Source organism: Triticum aestivum, chromosome 6A (genome assembly GCF_018294505.1).
Source record: "Triticum aestivum cultivar Chinese Spring chromosome 6A, IWGSC CS RefSeq v2.1, whole genome shotgun sequence".
Lineage (NCBI taxonomy): Eukaryota > Viridiplantae > Streptophyta > Magnoliopsida > Poales > Poaceae > Triticum > Triticum aestivum.
This window is the reverse complement of record NC_057809.1, coordinates 240,299,962-240,325,906: the sequence shown is the minus strand read 5'-3', so window position 1 is coordinate 240,325,906 and position 25,945 is coordinate 240,299,962. Positions and strand designations below refer to the sequence as shown.

General features: G+C 52.5%; 1 protein-coding gene across 1 annotated transcript in view; it reads right to left on the bottom strand.

Moving 5' to 3' along the window:
- Window positions 1-22,724, bottom strand: part of LOC100682452 (E3 ubiquitin-protein ligase GW2) — a gene marked incomplete at its 5' end in the record, with an annotated part of 25,130 nt that extends 2,406 nt beyond the window's left edge. Inside the window, 6 exon segments of the mRNA XM_044547045.1 lie at window positions 20,104-20,206; window positions 20,300-20,462; window positions 20,551-20,632; window positions 20,732-20,777; window positions 20,869-20,920; window positions 22,638-22,724. Coding sequence (XP_044402980.1) covers window positions 20,104-20,206; window positions 20,300-20,462; window positions 20,551-20,632; window positions 20,732-20,777; window positions 20,869-20,920; window positions 22,638-22,724 — 533 coding nt within the window.
- Between the last annotated feature and the right edge of the window lie 3,221 nt (window positions 22,725-25,945).

The following is a 25,945-nucleotide window of genomic DNA, read 5'->3' as shown; positions in this document are numbered from 1 at the left end:
CCACGAAAGTAGGCTTTTTTCTTGTTGGGCTCTTTTTGGCTGCTTTGTTTGGCTTTGTCCATGTCATGACTAAATTCTCACCTAATTAAGGGAATGAGGTAAATCTTTTACTTCCATTTCAAAGTAAAACATGCTCATATTCAACCAAAAGATTATGGCTATTTTCTGTAAGACTATTAATTACTTAGTTTACTTTTTCCAAAAGCAACGCTTCCATGAGATGCTGATGAGAAGTTTTAGGTTTCAACATGAAAGGGGTCTAATTTTCTTTGAATTCCGTCCAGTCATACCCATACAGTCATAACCTACTACCTCCGTCCCAAAATATAAGACGTTTTTGCAGTTCATATAAGACATTTTGAACTGCAAAAACGTCTTATATTTTGGGACGGAGGTATATTTAATAAAGCTTAAGAGGTGAAAACCAAGATTCGGCCAAATGCTCTTTGGAACCTCAACTTCATTCTGGCTCGAGCATTTCCTCCCTACTCTATCAGTTTCTGCAGTTCCACGATTACAAAAGAGCCCCCTCGTTTAGTCCGAACTGAACAGATCCTGTCATTTACTAGTACGTAGCATAAAAAAAACCTATCCTGGTCACATTTTGTACCTTTCAGCAACTGAAGCATGGAGGCTTCAATTTGACAACCTAGCTCAAGGATAAGAGGTAATTTCAATTACTGAGATACTGATAGGCTTTAGTGTACACACCAGACAAAAGTAGTTAACCTGTTATGTGGGCCAGCCCATCAAACGTGGAGTCTTATCTCTTAATTAGAGTGCTAGTTGATGAAGCAACTTTGTTAGGAAAGATTCCAGTCACTTTAGAGATCGTATTAGAATTTGAATATTTACTGGCTTGTGTTGGTCGAGTCTTGTCTACTATATAAAGGGCCGACCCCTCTCAATACAGCAGGGAAGAATGTTGTCGTTTATTTTTATCTACTTTTCAGTAATTAGGGTTATGTCAGTAGAAGATCCTTCCAATTTGGTATCGGAGCCATCACGGGCAAAGAAATCCTACCACGAAAGTAGGGTTTTTTCTTGTTGGGCTCTTTTTGGCTGCTTTGTTTGGCTTTGTCCATGTCATGACTAAATTCTCACCTAATTAAGGGAATGAGGTAAATCTTTTACTTCCATTTCAAAGTAAAACATGCTCATATTCAACCAAAAGATTATGGCTATTTTCTGTAAGACTATTAACTACTTAGTTTATTACTTTTTCCAAAAGCAACGCTTCCATGAGATGCTGATGAGAAGTTTTAGGTTTCAACATGAAAGGGGTCTAATTTTCTTTGAATTCCGTCCAGTCATACACATACGGTCATAACCTACTACCTCCGTCCCAAAATATAAGACGTTTTTGCAGTTCATATAAGACATTTTGAACTGCAAAAACGTCTTATATTTTGGGACGGAGGTATATTTAATAAAGCTTAAGAGGTGAAAACCAAGATTCGGCCAAATGCTCTTTGGAACCTCAACTTCATTCTGGCTCGAGCATTTCCTCCCTACTCTATCAGTTTCTGCAGTTCCACGATTACAAAAGAGCCCCCTCGTTTAGTCCGAACTGAACAGATCCTGTCATTTACTAGTACGTAGCATAAAAAAAAACCTATCCTGGTCACATTTTGTACCTTTCAGCAACTGAAGCATGGAGGCTTCAATTTGACAACCTAGCTCAAGGATAAGAGGTAATTTCAATTACTGAGATACTGATAGGCTTTAGTGTACGCACCAGACAAAAGTAGTTAACCTGTTATGTGGGCCAACCCATCAAACGTGGAGTCTTATCTCTTAATTAGAGTGCTAGTTGATGAAGCAACTTTGTTAGGAAAGATTCCAGTCACTAGAGATCGTATTAGAATTTGAATATATTTACTGGCTTGTGTTGGTGTCGAGTCTTGCCTACTATATAAAGGGCCGACCCCTCTCAATACAGCAGGGAAGAATGTTGTCGTTTATTTTTATCTACTTTTCAGTAATTAGGGTTATGTCAGTAGAAGATCCTTCCAATTTGGTATCGGAGCCATCACGGGCAAAGAAATCCTACCACGAAAGTAGGGTTTTTTCTTGTTGGGCTCTTTTTGGCTGCTTTGTTTGGCTTTGTCCATGTCATGACTAAATTCTCACCTAATTAAGGGAATGAGGTAAATCTTTTACTTCCATTTCAAAGTAAAACATGCTCATATTCAACCAAAAGATTATGGCTATTTTCTGTAAGACTATTAACTACTTAGTTTATTACTTTTTCCAAAAGCAACGCTTCCATGAGATGCTGATGAGAAGTTTTAGGTTTCAACATGAAAGGGGTCTAATTTTCTTTGAATTCCGTCCAGTCATACACATACGGTCATAACCTACTACCTCCGTCCCAAAATATAAGACGTTTTTGCAGTTCATATAAGACATTTTGAACTGCAAAAACGTCTTATATTTTGGGACGGAGGTATATTTAATAAAGCTTAAGAGGTGAAAACCAAGATTCGGCCAAATGCTCTTTGGAACCTCAACTTCATTCTGGCTCGAGCATTTCCTCCCTACTCTATCAGTTTCTGCAGTTCCACGATTACAAAAGAGCCCCCTCGTTTAGTCCGAACTGAACAGATCCTGTCATTTACTAGTACGTAGCATAAAAAAAACCTATCCTGGTCACATTTTGTACCTTTCAGCAACTGAAGCATGGAGGCTTCAATTTGACAACCTAGCTCAAGGATAAGAGGTAATTTCAATTACTGAGATACTGATAGGCTTTAGTGTACACACCAGACAAAAGTAGTTAACCTGTTATGTGGGCCAACCCATCAAACGTGGAGTCTTATCTCTTAATTAGAGTGCTAGTTGATGAAGCAACTTTGTTAGGAAAGATTCCAGTCACTAGAGATCGTATTAGAATTTGAATATATTTACTGGCTTGTGTTGGTGTCGAGTCTTGCCTACTATATAAAGGGCCGACCCCTCTCAATGCAGCAGGGAAGAATGTTGTCGTTTATTTTTATCTACTTTTCAGTAATTAGGGTTATGTCAGTAGAAGATCCTTCCAATTTGGTATCGGAGCCATCACGGGCAAAGAAATTGAGATCAAGGCAGTGGAGCAGATGACGATCATCACAAAGCAATTGGAGACCTTCACACGCCAACAAGCGGAGGACTAAGCGCTCCTCACCGGGCTGATGCAGCGCTTGACGGAGCTCAAGCAAAGGCCGCTGGCCCTGCCCCCACCGCCATATTCCATCGGCTGCAGCAGCCGCCCATGATGCCACTTCCCCGTTTGAGGCCCTCCTACCCAGCAACAACGCGCCCCTGGAGCTTCCCTTCGCCAACAGAACCTCTGGTATCCCTTTTTCCAGCTAGGGAATCGCCACCGTCGGCAGACCTCCACCCGCCAGGCAGATTGCCCACCCCCACTACCCATTCACTTTCCTGCTTTCCACCTTCTAATTCCCCTTGCAACACAACCCTGTGCCAACCGCTGCCAACCACCTCAGCCGTCAACACCCTTGTCGGGGGTGTCGTGCGACATATGCCAAAGGATGGCTTATCATGGAGGGGGCTAATAAGACGTCGCCGCTGCCAGGAAACGGGATGAGGCGAAGACATGCACGCCGGCGAATCTTACCCAGGTTCGGGGCTCTCCTAGGAGATAACACCCCTAGTCCTGCTCTGCGGGGTCTTCGCATGATCACTAACTCGACAAGAGTGGCTACAAGATGCTCCTCGAGCTGTTTCTCTACAGGAAGAAGAACAAGGCTAGCCCTAACTCCCTCTGTGTGTGTGTGTTTCTAAGAATCTGAACCCTTTGCATGGGTACCCTGGGGTTTATATAAGCCTACCCCCCAGGGGTACAATGGTAATCCGGCCAGGTGTGGGCCCAGGCCGTCAGTGTCTCTTGTGGCCGGCTTCTCCGCTGGCAGCTGGGGCCCCCCGACTGGTGGGCCCTGCCGGCTGTCTTGTACTTGACCGACAGGCCGCGCCCGCCGCTTGCGGGCCTTGCTAGCGGCACATCACTGTAGTCGTGCTTCTAATGACGCTTAAGAAGGGGAGGGCCGTTCACTGTAGCCACTCCCCATTTCTCCCGGCTGATGGTGCACAAACTCTTAAGAAGGGGAGGGCCGCCTGCTGGAAGCCGGCCTCTCCCTTAGCCGGCTAGCTGAGCTTGCCGCCTTCTGGCTTTCCATGGGCTGGTAGGACCTGCCGCTTGCGGACCGTACCGACAGCCCGTCATGGGAGCTGGGTCCCTCCTGTCTTGGGTGATGTCATGGGCGAAGGGGCTACAGTGCCGCGCCATGCGGGAGATCGCCAACCGGTACGGCGCACTGTAGCCACGACCCGCCCTGGATTTGAGGGTGGCAGGCTTCTTTGTAGCCACGCCTCGTCTCATCGCATTCATGGTGACTCGGACTTTGAGGGTGTTTGGGGCCGCCTGCTAGAAGCCGGCCCCTCTCGCAACCGGCCGCTCGGACCAGCCGGCCACAAGAAGGCGGCGGTCAATCTCTGAGGCCTGAGGGGCGCAGTCGACCCCGATGTCTTGAAACGCCATGGGGGGCAGATGAGGCTACCCATGGCCAATAACTCCGACAGTAGTCCCCGAAGCTGGCGGGTCGCCACGGCTGACAAGGTGAAGGTGCCCCGGCAGCTTCCTACTCCGTAAAGTTTTGGTTGCTTGCGGGGTCCGTCTTCTGGAGTGCCGGCTGTCAGGAGCCGCCCGGGGCCTGACAAGCCGACTGGTGGAATTCGAACAGTCGCGGCGGGAAGCACGCGGCGCGCTGGCTAGGTGCCTAGGCTAGCCGCCCGCCGCATGCTCGCCACGCAGCGCTAGCTGGCCGGGCCAGCCCGCCAGCCCACGCTTGATGGGACGCATGAGCAAGCCGGGCCCGCCACTACCGGGCCTCGGCACGCGCGCGGATCCGCTGCGGCCGAGGCGGGCGGTTGGGATCCCGTGCGCTTTTACCACGCGCTGTAAGGTAAACGCGGGGCCGTGGGGTCGTGGGTGCAGTAAATCCCACGATCCCACGCCCCGCCCCCTCGGCTTCGTAGCAGAGGGCTATAAGTAGAGGGAGAGGGGAGGGGCAGTGGCACGCGCGCCCTCCCCTCACTCTTTCTTCTTCTCCACCGCTGCCGCACTCCTTGCTCGCCGTAGTGCTACCGCGGCTCATCGTCGTCGCCGAGCTTCTTCTCCGCCGACCCCCTTTCTTCTCCTCCGCCGCGAGTCCGCGCGCTCGCCGCAGTCCTCGAGTCGCCATGGAACGCTCCAGCGACTGGGACGGCTCCAACGTCCACAACGATCACCTCATCTTCCTCCACGACACACGGCGCCTGCCCGGCGTGGACCGCGTCAGGGTGCGCGTGCCGCCCGCCAAGGAAATCTCGCCGGCGCCGGAGGAAGGCGAGCGCGTCATCTTCCGCTCGCACTTCCTCCACGGCTTCGGCCTGCCGGCGAGTAACTTCTTCCGCGCCTTCTTGGACTTTTACCGACTCCAGCCACACCACCTCACATCGAACACGGTGGTGCTGCTGTCGGCCTTCATCACCCTGTGCAAAGGGTATCTCGGCATCCTCCCCACCATCAAGCTCTGGGGAGCTTTCTTCTACAGCAAGCTCGGCACCGCCATCAGGGAGGAGGCGGCGCAGTGCGGAGCGTTCATCGCGGTGCGGCGTCCGGGTTCTAGAAACGCCTTCCCAGCCATCAAGCTGATCCAGTCGGTGAAGCTGTGGCAGAAGTCGTATTTCTACGTGAAGAACGTCAACCCGGCGCGCGACTTCATCAACCTGCCGCCCTATGCGGCAGGGCCGCCTGCCGAGCCTCGCGTCAACTGGGGTTTCAAGCCGAAACACCTGTCGGAAGACGCCTCCGCCGCCATCGCCCGCCTCAAGGTGATGACGGAGTCGGAGGGCCTCAAGGCGTCCGACTTGCTGGTCGCCTTCGTGGTGCGCCGGGTCCTGCCGCTCCAACGCCGGCCTCACATGATAAGCCAGATGAGCGGGCACCGAGATCCGTGCCGCACGTGCACCAAGAAGATGTCGACTGCAGAGGTGGCTCTCCTGGTGAACGAGATCGTGGACCTCAAGCTTGACGAGGGGAGGTGGCGCTTCGGCAAGCGGTCGTACTCCCGCGCCAACCCCCCGCCTATGGTAAGCTCCTCATTCTTCTTTCTTCTTTCTACCGGGTTCTGGTTTGCCGACTGACCGGGCCGACTGTGATGCAGATCCTCCCCTCCCAGCCGGACGCCGACATCGTCTACCAGCCGAACCAGGACGTCAGCGACGTGGCGGACCCCGACTTGGGGGCGGCCGCCCTGGAAGACGACGCCACAGGCGGCGGAGGAGGAAGAGGCGGCGTGGAGGACTGGCCGAACGACGATGAGGAGGAGGGCGAGGACGAGGAAGAGGAGGCGGAAGCGCCTCGCCGTCCGCCGCCTTCCCACAAGGCGGGGTCGAGTTCCTCTGCCGCTCCACCTGCACCTGGCGGCGGGCCTAAACGCCAAGGCGCGCTGCTTTTCGGCAGCCGCCCCAAGAAGCCCAGGCACTCGGCCGCCGCAGTCAAAAACACGGCCGCGGCGACCAAGCGACGTGAGGCTGCTGCGAAGGCGGCCAGGTTCCAGAAGGCCCCCAAGCAGCCCCCAATGGTGTCGGCGTAAGTCCTTAGCCCTTTCTTGTGTCTTTTTTGACTCTTTAATTTGTCGATTCTTTCTGAACCTCTTTTTTTATTTTTTTTATTTTTCTTCTGAGTAGGGCTCCGCTCTCTCTTGAGCGGTCGACCTCAGCCTCCGTTGTCGGGACGGCGAAGGTTTCCTCCAACACCCGTCGTATAGACCCAGCTGCCGACCTTCGGGAGGCACGGGAACGAAACGCCCGGGAGGTGTAGGAGAAGGAAGCTGCCGCCAAGAAGGCGGAGGCTGACAAGGTGGCCGCCGCCAGGGCGGCGCAGGCGGACGCAGACGCTGAGGCGGAGAAGCAGGCAGCAGACGCCGCGCGTCGCCGGGCCCCCCAACTCATCATCCCCCTACGCTCCACGCCGCCAGCATCGGAGATCCCGGCGCCGAGCCGGCGGTGACCAGCCGTTCATGGAGAGGGACAGCGGCGAGGCCGTCTTGCCAGAGATCGAGGCGCCGCCGACTGCAAACGCGCAAGGCGCCTAGCCGGCTGCCCAATTGGAACCACCAGCCGGAGGCGAGTTGGTGGTGGGGTCGGCTCTTGCGGCGCGCACTCCAATGCGCCGCCGTGCAGAGAAAGCAGCGTCGAGGCCGATGGAGATTGGGAGCGCCAGTTTGTCGGCACCCGAGGCCGAAGCCACCAGCGCCGCGCCAACAGAATGGGTGCGCGGAGGCGGGACGAGCGCCTTGATCAAGGCGGCGCAGGACGTTCAGGCCGACTTTAGGGCCGAAGCCGCCGCCCTCTTGCAATGCATGAAGGCGTTCGTGAAGACGTGGGCCGCCGTTCGGGTACGCGATTTGCTTTCTGCTTTTGATTTCTGTAGTCTTCGGTGGGGGCGCGCCAGCGCACCCACTGGGTGTAGTCCCCGAGTTCTGGGCCGGCTGCTGAGCAGGCGACCTGGAACTTCATAGTGGGTTCTTAGCTTCTGACTGACTTCCCTTTCGTTGCCTTGTTGCAGGACTATCACAACATTCGCGCGGCCAGCTTCAATGCTCACGTCCGAGAGCTCGACCGACGGACCGCCGACTTGGCGGAAAGCCGGAGTAAGCACTATCTTCTTCTCTCCGCGAGGGCGCGCCAGCGCACCCGCGGGCTGTAGTCCCCGAGATGCGGGCCGACTGCTGAGCAATCGGGCCGGATCTTCCCGGCAACTGCTCTTTCTTCTTTTCTTGATTGTTGATATTTTTCTTTTCTTGCTTTTTCAGAGACCAACGGCGCCTTGCAGCAGCAACTGGGCGAAGCCAACACCGCGCTGCGTGCCAAGGAGGACGAATGCAACATGGCGGCCCAGGAGCGCGACCGCCTGGCCAAGCAGCTGGCGGACCAGGCGGCGCTTCACAAGACGGCCCTGAAGCAGGCGGAGGACAACGAAGTCCGTCTCTTGGCCGAGTTCGAGACCGAGCGGTCAGGTTGGGCCGAGAAGGAGGCGGCGCTGGCTGCTGGCTATGGCCAGATTGAAGATATAGTCGATGGTGAGCTTTTTCTCTTCTTTCGATTGTTGGTCGTTTAAGAGAGCCAGCCTCTTGCTTCTGACTTGTTGTTTTTGCTTGTGCAGACTTCTTCCTCGGCCACTCTGTCGCTGCCAGTGAGGGCATTGAGGCTCGCCGCGAGGAGCGACAGGCGGGTGGCACGGAGATTGCCGCCGATGCCCCTCGGACTCTTGCCGAGCAGCTTCTCAGCATTCAGGCCCGCCTCCAGCCGGCCTACCGGATGCTTCGCCGACTGCAACGCGCTGGGGCCCAAGCGGTCGCCGCCCTCTGGCCAGACAGGCAAGCCCCACGCACCCCCAGTCGGACTGCCGACTGGCTAGAAGTGGCCGTCGGTCGTCTTTAAGGCGTGAAAGGGTTCCGCGGCCTGAGCAGGAGCGCGGCGGGCCTTGGAGTTCGCCAAGGCATGGTATCCTGGGCTAGATCTAGCCCAGTTGGCCACGTTACGGCTGGAAGCCGGCGCCGAGCTGGCGGCGATGGAGCGTGATCTCTCGATACGCGCGTCGACGATTGCCGAGTACAATACTGGCGACTTTGTCCCTGAGCTGAACGAGAATGGCGCCGAAGCACCGCCAGAGTGGTTCGGTCTTGAACCCGGCTGACAGCGAGGACTCGGCAGAGGAGATCGCCTCCAGCGACAAGGGGGAAGACGAGGAGGACGAGGAAGACGAAGACGACGCGCCGGAGGTCGGAGCGGACGGCCAGCCTCGAGTCGATCGCGCCTCCAGCACCGAACCTCGTGCAAGCACGTCGACTGCTGCTGAAGGCGACCATCCCAAGGCTCACCAGCCGGCCACTCCACCAGCCGGCGCCGCCGACTCCGCCACCCTGCCAGACTCACCTGCTGCTCCTTTGGCCTAGGCTGCCAATTTATCTTAGCTTTTCCTGCTTAGTAATCTTTCGCACAATCTTTGTTAAATTTGCGCAATTCCACCCGCGGGGTGTATTCAAACTATGTTCAATGTTGGCCGAGGGCCTTTTGATATGTAAATTATTTTCCGCACAAGCTATGCTTTGGCCGAGTTCCAACTTCCTTGCTTTTTTATTCCTGGTTTTTTCCTTTGCCGTCCTCCCTAGGTACCTTCTTGCCAGCCGGACAGCCGTTCTGCGGACTGCCGCCTGGTCAAGTATTTAACCTTTGCGGGAGAACAAGTGCTTTGACCGATTGAAATGTTGCAAGCTAAGTAAGGAGCTAGCCGGCCGGCTGCTTAGCAGCCGGTTGGTGAGGCGAAGGACCGGCTTGTCCTATGTCAATGTTTTCGTCCTTAGCCACTTTTCATGTGAGCGCCATTTCTTGCCTTTACCTCTTGCCAAGCAAACAGCCGCTCTGCGAGCTGTGTCTTAAAGCAAGAGGGGGCGTAGGTGCTGACACACTACTTGTCCGACTGCAGGAGGCACCGACATAGTACAAGGCGGCAAGCCCCCCCGGGCCGACTAGTCGGACCCGGTTTCAGGCGGAGAAATGAAATAACACTTTTATGGGCAAAATACTTATCATATAGATAAAAGATGGGCAGTCCCCAAGTGCTCCTCGAGGGACCGGTAGTCTTCATACTTAATACAAAAGGTAGCGTGGTACATACTGCATCAACTGTAAAATCTTCGAAGGAGGTTTGCATTCCATGGGCGCTCTGTTTCCTTGCCGGAATCGTCGCTCTTGCGCGCCCTGGGCTTCTGGGCATCGATCAGGTAGTATGAGTCGTTGCCCAAGGCTTTGCTGATGATGAAAGGGCCCTCCTAAGGAGCCGAAAGCTTGTGCTGACCGGCTGTTCGCTGGATCAACCGAAGCACAAGGTCTCCCTCTTGAAAAGATCTTGCCTTAACCTTCCGGCTGTGGTAGCGACGTAGACCCTGCTGGTAGATGGCGGACCGGTTGAGTGCCAACAGCCGGCCCCTTCCAGCAGGTCAACGCCGTCTTCTCGTGCTTACTTGGCCTCCGCCTCGGTGTACATGGTGACGCGAGGTGAGTCAAACTCGATGTCGGTTGGGATGACCGCCTCGGCACCATACACGAGGAAGAAGGGGGTGAAGCCGGTTGACTTGTTCGGAGTGGTGCGCAGACTCCAGAGGACGGACAGCAGCTCGTCGATCCAGCAGCCGGCCGAACGCTCCAAAGGCTCGACCAGTCGGGGCTTGATTTCGGACAGGATGAGGCCGTTTGCTCGCTCGACTTGGCCGTTTGACTGTGGGTGGGCAACGGACGCTAAGTCCAGTCGGATACCCTGTGTCGCACAGAAACGAGCCAAAGCTCCCTTGGCAAAATTTGTGCCGTTGTCGATGTTGATGCTGTGAGGTACGCCGTACCGAGTGGTGATGTCTGCAATGAAAGTCACAGCAGTCGAACCGTTCAACTTCTTGATTGGCTTTGCTTCTATCCACTTGGTGAATTTATCCACGGCGACGAGCAGATGAGTCATGCCGCCGCGTGCTGTCCTGAATGGTCCCACCATGTCCAGTCCCCAGACGGCGAAAGGCCAGGTAAGGAGAATGGTCTTGAGTGCAGAAGCCGGCAAATGCTGCTTTGAACTGAACTTCTGGCACCCCTTGCATCTCTTGACCAAATCTTTTGCATCTTCTAGGGCAGTCGGCCAGAAAAAACCATGGCAAAAGGCTTTGGCCCTAAGTGATCTTGAGGCCGCGTGGTGGCCACACTTGCCTTGGTGGGGTGGATATCTTTTGAGGATCACTTGGCCCTCTTCCGGCTCTACGCAGCGCTGGTATACATCAGTGACACTACGCCTTACCAGTTCTCTGTTGATGATGGTGTATGTTGCTGCCCGATGTTGCACCCGTCGGGCCGAGATCTCATCATTTGGCAGCTCCTTGTTCACCAGAAAGTTGAGGATGGGCTGAGCCCATGATGGTGCTGAGACTTCCTTTGCTGTGAATACTGCCACTTGCACTGGGGCGGCTGGGTTGGGATGTGGCGGGCTGGAGTCGACCGCCGCTTGTTGTGTTGTTGCAGTCCCCGAGCCGACTGCTGAAGTCCCCGGGCCAAGATCTAAAGTCCCCAGGCCGGGTGCGACTGCTACAGTCCTCGGGCCGCCTACCGAAGTCCCCGGGCCGTCTGCTGAAATTTTGGAGCCGAATCCGACTGTTTCAGGAGCAGCCGGCACGAAGATAGAATCTGACTCTGGCGAAGGCTTGATGGACGGCTTGAGGAGTTGCTGAAGGGATACGCGGGCTGGTATGGCTTGCCGAGTGGAGCCAATCCGTGCCAGAGCATTTGCTTGCTCGTTATCGCTTCGTGGCACATGGAGGAATTCGCACCCATCAAAATATCCGCTGAGTTGCTGGACGAGAAAGCGGTAGCTTGCCATGTTTGCATCCTTGGCGTCCCAGTCGCTAGACGACTGCTGGACCACCAAGTTGGAGTCTCCGTAACACAGAATCCGGTGAATGCCGAGTTCTTTGGCAAGCCGGAGTCCGTGTATTAGTGCCTCGTACTCGGCCACATTGTTGGAGGCGGCAAAGTGGATTTGCAACGTGTATCTGAGCTTGTCGCCTTTGGAAGAGGTGAGGACAATGTCAGCTCCCAAACCGGTGCGCATCTTTGAACCGTCAAAGTGCATCCGCCAATGGGTGAAGTCCGGCGCTGGCGGTAGGTACTAGGTCTCAGCCCAGTCGACAAGGAAGTCGACCAGTACTTGGAACTTGATGGTGGTGCGAGGCTGGTAGAAGATGGTGTAGGGGGGCAACTCTATGGCCCATTTTGCCACTCGGCCTGAAGCGTCTCGGCTGCCTATGATCTCGGCAAGCGGAGCAGTGTAGACGACTGTGACAGGGTGCTCTTGAAAATATGGCTTCAATTTCTTGGCAGTAAAGTGTACGTGTAGCACATATTCTGGTAGTGGGGGTAGTTCTGCTTGGAAAGCCGACAGTACTTCACTTAAATAATATACCGGTCTCTGGACCGGCAGAACCTTGCCGTCTTCCTTGCGTTCGGCCACCATGACCGTGCTGACCACCCGACTGATGGCGGCGATGTAGAGGAGCATGTGCTCCTTATCAGTCAGCGCGGCCAGGACAGGCGGTGTGGTCAACATTTTCTTGAGCTAGAGAAAAGCCTCATCCACCTTGTCATTCCACTCAAAATGATCTTCAAGAGTTGGTACAGGGGAAGGGCCTTCTCGCCCAACCGACTGATGAAGCGGCTGATGGATGCCAGGCAGCTGGTGAATTTTTGGACGTCTCGCAGTCGGGTAGGTATCTCCATCCTCTCGATGGCCTTGATCTTAGCACGGTTGCACTCAATGCCGCGTTCAGAGACCAAGAAGCCAAGGAGCTGGCCGGCTGGTACTTCGAACACGCATTTCTCTGGGTTGAGCTTGATCTGAAACCGGCGCAGATTTTCAAAGGTCTCCTTGAGATCTTCTAATAGGGTACCGCGCTTCTCCGTCTTCACCACAATATCGTCCACATAGACGTGGGCGTTCCTGCCGAGTTGCTTGAGGAGGCACTTCTGCATGCAACGCTGAAAGGTGACGCCGGCATTCCTCAAGCCGAACGTCGTCGTCAAGTAACAAAAGGCTCTGAATGGTGTGATGAAGGCGGTCTTCAGGCGGTCTGCCGGGTTCAGCTTGATTTGATGATAACTTGAGTAGGCATCCAAGAAGCTCAACAGGTCGCATCCGGCTGTGGAGTCTATCACTTGATCGATCCGTGGCAAGGCAAACGGATCCTTGGGGCAGGCTTTGTCGAGACTGGTGTAATCGATACACATACGCCACTTGTTATTCTTCTTCAGCACAAGAACTGTGTTGGCAAGCCATTTTGGGAAGAAAACTTCCATGATGAAGCCGGCTGTCAATAGGCGGGCGATCTCTTCTCCAACAATTCTCCTCTTCTCTTGTGACAGTCGGCGGAGGGGCTGTCTGACTGGTTTGGCATCTGCTCTTACATGTAGCTTGTGCTCGGCGAAATCCATCGGAACACCCGACATGTCTTTAGGGGACCATGCAAAGATGTCCCGATTCTCACGGAGGAAGTCGACGAGTTCGCTTTCCTATTTGCTGTCAAGGTTTGCACCTATGACAGCGTACCTCTCCGGGTGCTCAGGGTCCAATGGGATCTTCTTTGTCTCTTTGGCCGGCTTGAAGGAGCCCTGGGTCTCCGACTCATGGCCACCACCCGGTCCAGGAGCTTCTTCTCGACCGCAATCACAAGGGACTCGGCCAGCCGGCTGCTGGCTACAGCGTAGGCGGCTGACTTCTTGTAGTCACCACTAATTGTAATAATGCCCTTAGTTCCTGACATCTTCATCTTGAGGTAGGCATAATGTGGCACCGCCATGAATTTGGCTAGAGCCGGTCGGCCTAGAAGCACATGGTACAGGCTCTCTAGGGCAACCACCTCGAACCAAATGGCTTCGCGGCGAAAATGATCCTTGTCTCCGAAGAGGACATCTATCTTGATCTTGCCGATTGGTGAGCAAGACAAGTCGGGCACAATGCCATGAAACACAGTCCGACTGGGCAGCAGCTGCTTCTCTTTGATCTTCAGCTTCTCCATGGTATCCCGGTAAAGGATGTTGATACTGCTGCCGCCATCTACCAGGATTCGGGAGAAACGAGCAGCTCGCCTTTCTGTTGCAAGGGTGGCATCCAAAACCAAGGCATAGGAACCCGGGGAGGGCATTTACTTCTGGGTGGTCGGCCCGGCTCCAGCTGATGGGCTTTTCAGACCAATGCATGAACTCTGGAGTAGTGGAAGCAACCGTATTTACTTCGCGGTGTTGTTGGCGCCGGCTGTGCTTATCGCTGGCCATACTGGTGAAGACGACATAGCGCCATGCTCTTCAAGGTAATCATCTTGGACTTGACCGACTGCTGGACGGGCGGCCGGCTGCTGAGGAGGCGGAGCCGGCGGGCCAGCAGGCGGAGGTGGCAGTCCTTCTCCCTTGGCGATGCGGACAAGCCAGTGACACCTCCGGATCGTGTGGTTGGACGGCTTCGCACCGCTGTGGAACTTGCAGGGGGCATCGAGAGTTTGCTCGAAGGAGAAGGCGGGCAACCAAGTCTTGCCGCCTTTCTGACGCTTGGAGGGTGGCTGCCCTTCGGGTTGTTGATCTTCAACAGTTGCCACCTGCCGGCTGGTGGAAGCCGGCTGGGGGGCTTTGCGCTTGTTGTCGTTCGGCTGCTGGCGCCGACTGTTCTCTCCAGCCGGTGTTCGAGGAGCCAGGGGGAGCACCTTTCCAGAAGTGTCCACCCGGAGCTCTGACTTCATGGAGGAGTCAGCCCTGGCGTATTTATCCGCTATGATCAACAGCTCGTCGAGGGTCGCCGGCTCGTCGCAGAGAAGCCGGTGCTTGAGTAAGGTGCCTTCTCGGCATCCGGCGGTGAAGTACTCGATATCTTGGACCTCATGCACTCCTTCGCAGGAGATGCGCAGTTCTGCCCATCGCGTCAGGTAATTGCGGGTGGACTCATTGGGGCCTTGGACACACAGCGAGAGTTGGCGAGGCTTGGGAGGCCGCTTGTAGGTGCTGGTGAAGTTTCAGATAAACACCTCGGTGAAGTTGTAGGGCTTGAGACTGTTCAGCCATGTCCGGGCCGTGCCCTGGAGCATGAGCGGGACGTACTTCACGGCAACGCGCTTGTTGCCGTTTGCTATGCTGACTGCCGTGGAATAATCCACCAGCCAATCCTCCGGCTTCACGGAACCATTGTACTTGGGCGTGTCCCTCGGGAGTGAGAACCCTTTGGGAAAAGGCTCGTCACGGATGCGGGGGCCAAAACAAGGCGGACCCATCGCGTCTTCTTCTAGCGCCAAGGATCGAGCCAGCCGGTCGATCCGGTGGCGGGCGTCATTCTCGCCGACTCCTTCTCGGCGGCCTAGCCGATCGCCAAGAGTCGAATGATCAACGGGCGGCGCGGAGACACGCCTCTCCCTTCGAGGAGGCGGCGGCAATGGATCATCGTTCCGTCGTTCGACTGCTCGAGGGCGGCCGTCTTGGTCGCGCTTGATGGTGATGCGAGTCCGGCTGCGACTGGCAGCCGGCTCCTTGTCTCGTCTGTCGCGGGCTCCGCCAGTCGGCGTCCGGGAGGTCACGACATGCTCTTGGCGAGGAGGTGGGTTTTCAACCCGTTGGTGAAGCTCTTCAGCGCGACAATCGGCTTCTTGCTGGGCAGCAGCCGCATCAATAAGTTGTTGGACGCGCTCCGTCATGTAGCGACGCTCGTCGCCCTCCAGATTATCCAGCTCATCTGCTGCCGCCTGGGCAGCACGTATGTTCTCCATTGGCGTGACGTAAACCGGGTGGTCTACTCCAAACATGCTGGCGACGGCTCCGCCTCGCTGCCTGACCGTGCCTGCTCGGCTGGGCCCAGCAGCAGTCGGCGTGCCGTCGACGGCACGGTCAACTTCGCGCTGGAAGGCTTCAGAGAGGCGGCGCATGGTAGCCAACTTCTTGGCGTTCTCCACAAGCGAGGCACGGCAGGCTTCCAGCGTCTCGGCGTCCGCATCTGCGCAATGGGCGTGGACAAGTCCCACATTGCCGCCTGCAATGGGTCCTGGCCGGCTCCTCCGGAGCCCCCATTGTGGCTGATGACAAGCACCTCTGTGACGGTGCTGCAGCCGCTGTCCGCGCGTGGGAGCAGATCATCAATGACCACCACGTTGGTGGGAAAAGCGTCGAGGCAGGCCGTGTCGGAGTCGACAAGCATCGGGTCGGTGGAGCCAATTGACTCCAGGTCAAAAGCCGGCTCGTTGGCGATGTGGAGCTGGTCGAGGAGGTTGACGAGGCAGCTCTCGGGGCCATCGGGGCCTGCGTCGGAGACAGGCTCGTCGGAAAGGCGGACCTCGCCAATAAGGCCGGCGAGGCAGCTCGCTGCGCATGCGACCTCCGCGCCGTGCAGCACGTCGGCGCAAACGCCGTCTGGCGTGCCAGGCTGGCTACGCTCGCTGGGAAAGAAGAGGGTTCCCGTCCAGAAAAGATCTCCGGACGACGGTGCACCTAGCCCCACGGTGGGCGCCAAATGTCGGGGGTGTCATGCGACATATGCCAAAGGATGGCTTATCATGGAGGGGGCTAATAAGACGTCGCCGCTGCCAGGAAACGGGATGAGGCGAAGACATGCACGCCGGCGAATCTTACCCAGGTTCGAGGCTCTCCTAGGAGATAACACCCCTAGTCCTGCTCTGCGAGGTCTCCGCATGATCACTAACTCGACAAGAGTGGCTACAAGATGCTCCTCGAGCTATTTCTCTAGAGGAAGAAGAACAAGGCTAGCCCTAACTCCCTCTCTATGTGTGTGTGTTTCTAAGAATCTGAACCCTTTGCATGGGTGCCCTGGGGGGTTTATATAGGCCTACCCCCCAGGGATACAATGGTAATCCGGCCGGGCATGGGCCCAGGCCGTCAGTGTCTCTTGTGACCGGCTTCTCCGCTGGCAGCTGAGGCCCGCCGACTGGTGGGCCCTGCCGGCTGTCTTGTACTTGGCCGACAAGCCGCGCCCGCCGCTTGCGGGCCTTGTTGGCGGCTCATCACTGTAGTCGTGCTTCTAATGACGCTTGCTTGGTCAGGGAAGGTGTGGCTACAGTCCCGCCGCTTGGTGGCCGTTCATTGTAGCCACTCCCCATTTCTTCCGGCTGATGGTGTACAAACTCTTAAGAAGGGGAGGGCCGCCTGCTGGAAGCCGGCCTCTCCCTTAGCCGGCTAGCTGAGCTTGCCGCCTTCTGGCTTTCCATGGGCTGGTAGGACCTGCCGCTTGCGGACCGTACCGACAGCCCATCATGGGAGCTGGGTCCCTCCTGTCTTGGGTGATGTCATGGGCGAAGGGGCTACAGTGCCGCGCCATGCGGGAGATCGCCAACCGGTACGGCGCACTGCAGCCACGACCCGCCCTGGGTTCGAGGGTGGCAGGCTTCTCTGTAGCCACGCCTCATCTCATCGCATTCATGGTGGCTCAGACTTTGAGGGTGTTTGGGGCCGCCTGCTAGAAGCCGGCCCCTCTGGGGGCCCGCCTTCTAGGAGCCGGCCCCTCTCGCACCCGACCGCTCTGACCAGCAGGCCACAAGAAGGCGGCGGTCAATCTCTGAGGCCTAAGAGGCGCAGTCGGCCCCGATGTCTTGAAACGCCATGGGGGGCAGATGAGGCTACCCATGGCCAATAACTCCGACAACCCTTTTACCACCTCCAGCCATCTCCTTACTTGCCATAGCCATCCCCTAACATCAATCTGGGCCACTTGGCACTCCCACTCTGCAGCCCAAATCCCACACCAATTTTTCACCCACCTATCAGCAAAAGCAACCCAACCATCAGCAGCAGCAGCCACAGATTTTCGCCGCCGCCTCTACCACCTTCATGCCTCCACCTGCCAACCGATTTCATACGCCGTTATGGCCATGCCCCCCTCCACAACCCATCTATGGATCCACCCGCCCTTCACCTCCCTTCTAACCCTGCCTAACCATCACCTCGGCTCTGATTCGGGTTCCATCATGCCCCGCTTCCGCAACCTTGAATTCCCAATATATGATGGCTTGGTCGACCCTCTTGGTTGGCTCAATAGGTGCGAGCAGTTATTTGTGGACAGCACACTGCAGCCTACCACCTCACCAAATGACGCTCAACTCTGGTACTTACAGCTCAAGGCGATTTCGGCATGCCGACATGGGAGTGGTCCGAGGAGGCTTGCCACGTTCAGTTTGTGTCGTCACTTCACGCAAATGCCTTGGGTGTGTGTTTGTGCGTCTGCTGTTCACTTCCTCGGTCACATACTACCAGTGGCGGAGCTACACACAAACAAAACAATGTCATGGCCCGCCCAGCCCTAGACCAATATACAAAGGGGTGTTGTACCAAAATTTGGGATCCCCTATAGCCTAACCCGTCTGGCCCGCCCAACATTTTAACTATAGCTCCGCCAGTGCAGACTACACTAGCAGGTTTCTAGCACTATGTGTCGCAACAATGAGCCATTAACACAGTCCCAACAACGGTTTCTGTACACAACAGGGCTGCCCGGTGGTCTTCGCATTGACGTCGAGCTTCAACGGCCATCTGACCTCCACATCCCCATCTCCTTCACCAAGGCCTATGAGCAGCGGCCTTACCCTCCAACAGCGTCATCTCACCAGCCTTCTGGGCCTACAAGACCCTTCTGCCCCTCCGATCTTCTTGCAGTCAACACAACTACAATACCTTCCCCGCCAGCACCACTAGCACATGTTCTGTTGTGGACCACTCCAGAGCCAGCCCCGCCACGACAGGTTCAGCGTCTCACTCAAGTTGAGTTAGCAGAACGCCGTCCTCGAGGCCTTTGCTTAAACTGTGACGAGATTTATGTTCGGGGTCACCTGTACGCGCAGCTTCTCTTCATCGAAGCTGATCACTACGACCAAGATAACTCCACAACTAGTAACACCCAAGGTCCCCGGGAAGGTAATTGATAACCTACAGCTTGCAGACAAGCTGTTTTTCAAGGATGGGAGAGATGTTGTGTGGGCCAGCCCATCAAAACATGGAGTCTTATCCCGAGTCCTAGTTGATGAAGCAACTCTGTTAGGAAAGAGTCCAGCCAGTTTAGAGATTGTATTAGAGTTTGAATAGATTTACCGGCTTGTTGGTCAAGTCTTGTCTACTATATAAAGGGGCTGCCCCTCTCAATAAAACAGAGAAGAATATGGACATTTACTTTTATCTACTTTTCAGTAATTAGGGTTATGTCAGTAGTTGATCCTTCCGTTACCATTTCTGTTTTGGACCGATAGGACTTCCACAACGAACCACAAGCTTGGTGTAATGATGAGCATCCTACCAGTTTAGCCATCAATCCAACATGACACATTACACAAAGAGATGCTACTGGTCTATGCAATCTGTCAGTATTTGAAACTTTCAGGTCTGAACTCTCTAGTGTTGTAATGTGCAAGAAAGTCCCCAAAAAGAGAAGGTCGCTCCTTTTACAAGTGTGTAGAGAATTTTTGTGCTAAATTAATAACCAAAACTGCCTGGCGTTCACCCTTGGGTTGAAGATCAACTATTCCTTTACATAGAGAAGGTACAAATATAGTTTAAGGTGTAGCGGTTAGGTCAACAAGGTTTGGCACACCCAACGACCAACATATAAACATTGTTTTGCCGCAAAGGCCAACCTGTCTGGTTTTCACCCTGGGGTTGAAGACCAATTATTTTATTGCACTCATAGGGAAGGTAAGAATACAGTGTTGATGTGTAGCCGTTAGCTCAACTGGGGTCGGCACACTCATTGTTTTCCTGCATAGGCCAACTACAGAGCATTCAATCTGAACAGAAAATGACTTCAAAAACTAATTCCTTCTTAAGATCGTTCCCCTCGAACAAAATTGTACAGAATTGTTCGAAATGATTGCTTTGTACCAATTATTCCACCACATTCATAGAGAAGGTCAGTATATGGTGTTCAAGGAAGATATTAGCCACGTTGGGTTGGCACACTCAAAGCATGATCAAAATACAAGTATTCTTTCCCGCATTGAGCCATTGACTAACTAAAGAACATTCAATTTAGACAGGAAATAACTATAAACTCCACTTGTGATTTTTAATAAACTAAATCATTTTGTAATAATCATAGAATAAGGCTCCATATCCAGTAGGAGCCAACCTTACAGTAACTCTAGTGCTATGTTAACTTGAATGGTGTAGACCAGGGTGGATTACACAAACGATTGGAATGCAGAATGCAAGTGTAAAGTGAAGACATTCAGGGTCAGAAGTCCAGCAGCTCTTGGTGGTAGGCCTGCCATCTATATTCGATTCAATGGTCAGTCATTGTTATCTACATTTAATCCAATGGCTAGTACTTTATGCTTCAGATACTCCCTGCTTTTAGAGTAGCTGTCATCTAATGTGTAGTATATAGCCTTTTGGAACAGTTGGTACGAATGGCATATGGATTTTCTTGCTAAAATGAATTTGTCCAACAATATGAGCTTCGGTAAAGTATGATGGAACATAAAACATAAAACAACATACCGAGTATGCCTAGAATGGAAAGACCGCATGTTAGCCTGAGCAGAACATGAAGGCTCAGACGAACAACATTCAGTTTCTTGCTGGGTACATTGGTACGATGGCACTGCAACGAACATAGTAAATTGTAAGTTATCAGATTAAACTACAGAAAAATTGACATTATTAAATGTGTACATTTGTCGTATCTAGTGCAGACCTGAATAGGATGTGCTGCAAATATCTCGATACTCCACTTCTGTTGTTGGAGCGATTGTTCTGCTAGAAGAGCACCTACTCTGTTTTCTTTTCATCTTATCCTCTTCGTCTTGAAGTGCTTGCTGCCGCACCCTCATCTGTGCTTCAATGACTTTCTGTTCTTCCTGTAACAAAATTTATACAAGATAAAGTAAATGAATTTGGCTTTCTAATATCAACACAAAAACAAACACATTAGGGAATAAGACTTACAAATTGCTCTATGCTCCTTTCCTCCTTTGTCTTTACACCACGATACTCCACAGCATAGTTGGGGGTTTTGCAGAATGGGCATCTTTATTGGTTAAGTGTTACCGTGAGAATTGACAAGGCCCATACATTACTTACCAATACAGGATATTTGAAACAAGAACAGAGATGGTATGAAGGATACTGTGTAGGTCGAGCAGTATGAGTTGGTTTCATTTGAAGAAAGCACTCTGCAAAATACCAAACAAGACATGTAAGGAAATTTGCACCTAACAAGTAACACACAATCACTGGTAGTAGCTAGTAGGACAGATACATTACCTGTACATATCCCTTTCGAGCAACATTTTGATCGGTTAAGGCTTGGGTAGTACTACAATTAAGAAAAAAAAACATGCATTTTTTAGGACAGGGGAAATTACAGTGGTTCCCAAATTAGGAGAATCTTATTAACAAGTTAAAAAACTCGGGACATGGTAGAAGTGCTAAATAACAGAAACTCCTATAATATAATGTCCATCTTTGCATTCGACAAATTCATGTAGAAATTTTGAGATAATGATAAAATGTAACAGAATTGCAGACACAATCCAATTGTAGTAACACTAATTGCAGTAATGATTAAACTATAGTAGCATTAAACATGTACTTGGTGACACATAAATGCACGCAAAGTCGATACCATTTTCAGTTTTCAAGCAAGATAGAACTATCCAAAGTATCCTGGAAACTGAAGCAACGGCTAAACCCATTCACCAGAATCAGGCACTTTACGCAAGCCGGTCAAGAGCACTTCTAGTACCAAAAGATTCAACATAATGAACAGCTTTACCACAAGAACTCTCTAGAGTCTATAAAGATTTCAATCGAAGGTGCAATATCTCAGACCAATTAGTCAATCATTTCTTTGTGAATTAGTCAAATTATACTCCTTCCACTAGCGTTAAGAGTTAGTCTTGTCATATACCAAAGAGATGCATGAATGGTAGAACAAGTCAATTTGAGTATGGAAAAATGTATTAGGATAATCCTTGTGTCCTGTAGTCGCAGACTAGCAGCCCTTATAGGTATTTTGGTCTTAGGTGGCTTATATAGTAGTTAAGGAAGACAAGATAAGGTGAGCTGTAATAGCTAGCTGTAGTTTCCAGGGCACAAAGCTAGGCTGAGCTGTGTGGGTCGGCTACTGTAGCAGTCAGCTATTGTAGAACTCCCCTACAGCCTACATAAGAAGCAGGCACCCCATATGTAGAATGAAGCTTGTAGTACTTGAGATATCAAATAAAGCTTCCTACTAGTGGTAAGCTCTTTGTGTACGTGGGTGTGAAGCACATCTCTTTAGAGAGAGTCCTGGGCAGCAGCTAGAGAGCTAGTGATTCTAACAATTGGTATCCGAGCCCTTTGTCTTAGCTTGAGTGAGAGATGGAGAAAGGAGAGATTGTTTCCCTTAGATATCCTATGCTCACAAAGAGCAGCTACTTGGCATGGTCCATCAAGATGGAGTTTGGAATGCTGCTTTGTGTTGAGCCAAAAGATCCTAAGGTACCCACAGAGGAGAAGAAGGATCAAATGGCGTTGGCGGCCATTTACCAAGGGGTACTAGAGGACATGCTCTTCCTGGTGTCTGAAAAGGAGAATCATGCACATGGGTGCTGAGCGCATGAAGGATTCCAAGATACAAACTCTCAAGACAGATTGGCTGATGCAAACACAGGCACCTAGCACAAGTGCTACTACGTTTTGCAAAGAAAAGGTGTTAACGAATTGTGTTACTTAATGACGAAAATTACAATTAAATCGTGCCTAGGTTGAGTGAAATTGTAAGATTCAAAGACATGAATTAGAAGGCATTGAGTACAATCACGTGAATACTCATGCACCTCCTCCCTGACGGGCTCACGGCAGCGGCACTCTACGGCAGAACAAATGCAACTACTACTAATGGACCTAAGCAATACGCAGTGACGCATCAAACGTACGTTCCATCCCAATGAGATGCAAGCCACCGTGACCAGGCGGGGCACTCAAGCAACCACCAACATCTGGAATTTGCGGGTGGGGGAGAGACTGGGGAGAGGATAAAGATCTGTTACCAGGAAGCAGATGGGGCACTCCTCCAGGTCACCCCCCGCGGCGTCGTCAGCCCCCGGGTAGCAGGGCGCGAGCTTGGCCTCGAGGATCAACTTGCGTAGCTTCTTCTGGTCGATATCCCTGTGCTCGTACAGCCCCTGCGGCCTCGTGTACCGCTCCTCCACCCCGGCCTTCCTCCTCCCTCCTATTCTGTTCCCCATCCCTCCCAGATCTAGCCTCCTCCGCCGCCGCCGCCGCCGTCGCCGCCGCCGGAGACGAAACCCTTGCCCCGCGCCGCCTCACTGTAGATACATACGGTATACGCACTCGTACGCGATGCTGCGGGGCTTGGGGAGCGCCGAGGCGAGGTGGGATTACCCTGTTTTTAAAAATGCATTTCCCCTCGGGGTGGGAGAACAGGGAGGCAAAGCAAAAGAGAAGGCGCACGCGACACTCGACGACAACACAGCTCACTAGGCTTCGGCTTCTCTGCCGCTGGCCCGCTGCGCTGCAAGAGATACACCTCTCGAAAATCTTCCCAATTAGTTTTGTGACACGTAGATTCTGGACCATCGATCTGTGTCACAATTTAGAAACATGTTTTTTTTAATTAATTTAGGAACATGTTTGTGTATATCCCCTATCCCATGTAACGCTTGATAAACATAGGTAATGCTTTCGTAAATGGGAAGCGACATGATGAGTGCATCACCGCGGGCGCATCACCTACCCCTTCATCTTTCCTCTAAGCGAATATGTGATCTCTACTTTTAAAGAAGGACTTGGTAGCTTTCACTTTATGATTATTTTCGTTCGATTTATTTTCGTCTCACCCTTCTCCACTCATACGATGTTCTTTCCTTATCGATTTTTCTTACCACGCCGGTTTTCTCTCGTCCTCTCTTTGATCCGAACATCCCCTCTCTCTTCTCGCGCGAGCTAGGGTTTGTTGCGAGCTGCTGTACGGGATCTCATCGACCCGACAGGCCTCCTGCCGCTCCGCCCTTCGCTTCCCTCGTCACTGGCACGTCCTCCCCTCCCGCGGTCCATAGCACCAGCCCTTTCTCCCCCCCCCCCTCCCTCCTGCATCCACCTCTACCCTTGCCACTCCTCGGCCTTCCATGGTGGAATCTGCCGCCTCCTACTCGTGCTCCGGTCTGCCGCAGCCACGCATGGACGGTTGCTCACGATCTGCATGGATCCCTTCGCCTTGGCTGCCGCCGCTCGTTGATAGTGGCCACTGCCGAGGAGTACAACGTCCGCTAAGGGCACATGATTTCGGCAGTCGAGATGAACATGAGCGACCACTATCACCATTCATAGCATAAGATATCTTGCTGATTTGATCTATTTTGGCTAGAGCACATGGAATCAAACCCGGGGGAATCAATTTGCTATGTTCACCACATTGGCTATAAGGAATTTATTATCTCTGTTTTATTTGCACGACACCCAAACCAGAGGTAACGTTTTTCATGACTTTTAAATTCTGTACAAGGCATTCTCATGTCTAAATACTAGAATTTTGTGTTCATTGCTAAATCGTTCATAAGGGGTTCATGTAGTGCTTTTACTCGTGTTTCTCGTTCATGATGTGCATGTGCCGCGGGCCCGACATGGAAGCAGAAGGTAGGAGGAAACATGCGGGTTGTCGGGGACATCGGCAGCATTGTCCATGTGACCACACCCACATCCTCGACGGGTAAGAAAATCAGCGCAAGGATCGAATCATGTCATGTTTTTTTGTTCTTCCATTCTTTGTACTGAACTGGATCTAGTCTTGGTTGCTGAAACAGCAAGATCCAGATGCCGGCGGGGATCAATCGCCAATCGCCGGGAGCTTCGGCGCCTAGCTCTTCAAGAAGGCTCAGAATGATCCATCTAAGGTACGAAAAGAACCCCCTTTGTTGCTCCTACATGCTTCAAAAAGCAATTTCCTAATGAAGGCTTGTCAGAACTTGGGGGTCCAAGGGCTTTACAAATGACACCAACATTTTGATCGTACAATTGAAGGAGTTCTTAAGTTCTTCTTAACTTACCATTGCTAGAGGAACTAGATAAACACTCTAGGAAGTATCGCTAACAGAGTGGTGCATCAAGGGGATGAGCAAGATAGGTAGATACCATATGTTACTTTGCAAGCAAAATTCCAGGTATAAATGTAAGTGCATCTAGTGCCCCTAAGTGGTTTTGGAGTATTGAAGACAAATGGGTTAAGGGACTAATGTGTTTGTGATGTGGAGCATCCTACAGACATCACCATGTCAAGAGTTCGTTTGGCAAGTGACACATGCAACATCTACTTCACGTACATAAAGGTGACTCATCTCATTTACACGTGTTCACTTGACCCCTTCGAGGATGGTATACTACTTGACACTCCTCTTGTATGCATATATAGGTATTGTCATAGCTTTATGGATGACGAGGAGTCCAAACACAAGAGTACAACTACACCATCCGGGAGGGAAGCATGGAAGAGAAGGAAGAAGATGATTGTGCCAGCCCAGGAAAACTGGTACAACTAGTCCACTACCGGTCAACAACCGGTCCACCGGTACAACCGGTCCACTACTGCTTCGCTTGGACACTTTACTGTAATCGAGCGGTACAAGACCGGTACCACCCGATAGTTATAGTACAACCGGTACAACCGGTCTGTCTGCACGTAGAGTTGGCCAAGTGGCCTTCTATCTTTCCCATTCTGCCCCTCACTTACCCCTTCCTGGCTAGGACTATATATACTCTTTCCCCACCTCATTTCTAGGGTTAGCTAAGATTAGAACTCATATCATAGAGCTTAGCTCATGTATCTCCCTTTGTGGGATTCCTCTTGTGAGAGAGAAGACTCCATTGGAGTGCAAGGCCTCCTATGGAGAAGATCCCTAGTGGATGCAAGACCTCCACATGTGGAGAAGGATTCCCCAAGTGAATCATCAAGAGCCATCTCTCCTAGATATTTGGATGAACTACCTTGTATCTTTATTTCCCTTGTTGTTCTTGGATCTTGATGCGCCTCTTGTATTGCTTGTGATTTGAGGAGTGCCGGGAGTGAATCTTGTCCAATAGAGTGTTTCCCCCTTTGATTTCTCCATGTTTTCCCTTCGTGTTCCTCCTCGAATCCACCTCCAATTTCGTGAACATTGGGACAAATCAGGGCACTTTGGCCCGTGCCTTATATCATCTTGGTATCATGAGCCACGTTGACACGAATTTGGAGCCCTACCCCCCCCCCATGTTCTAGCCTTTAGTTCGAATTTTCTTCTAAATTTCAAAAAAAATCCATGAAAAGAGCCCCCCAAAATTTCTTGCATTTTGTTGTTTGTGAGTT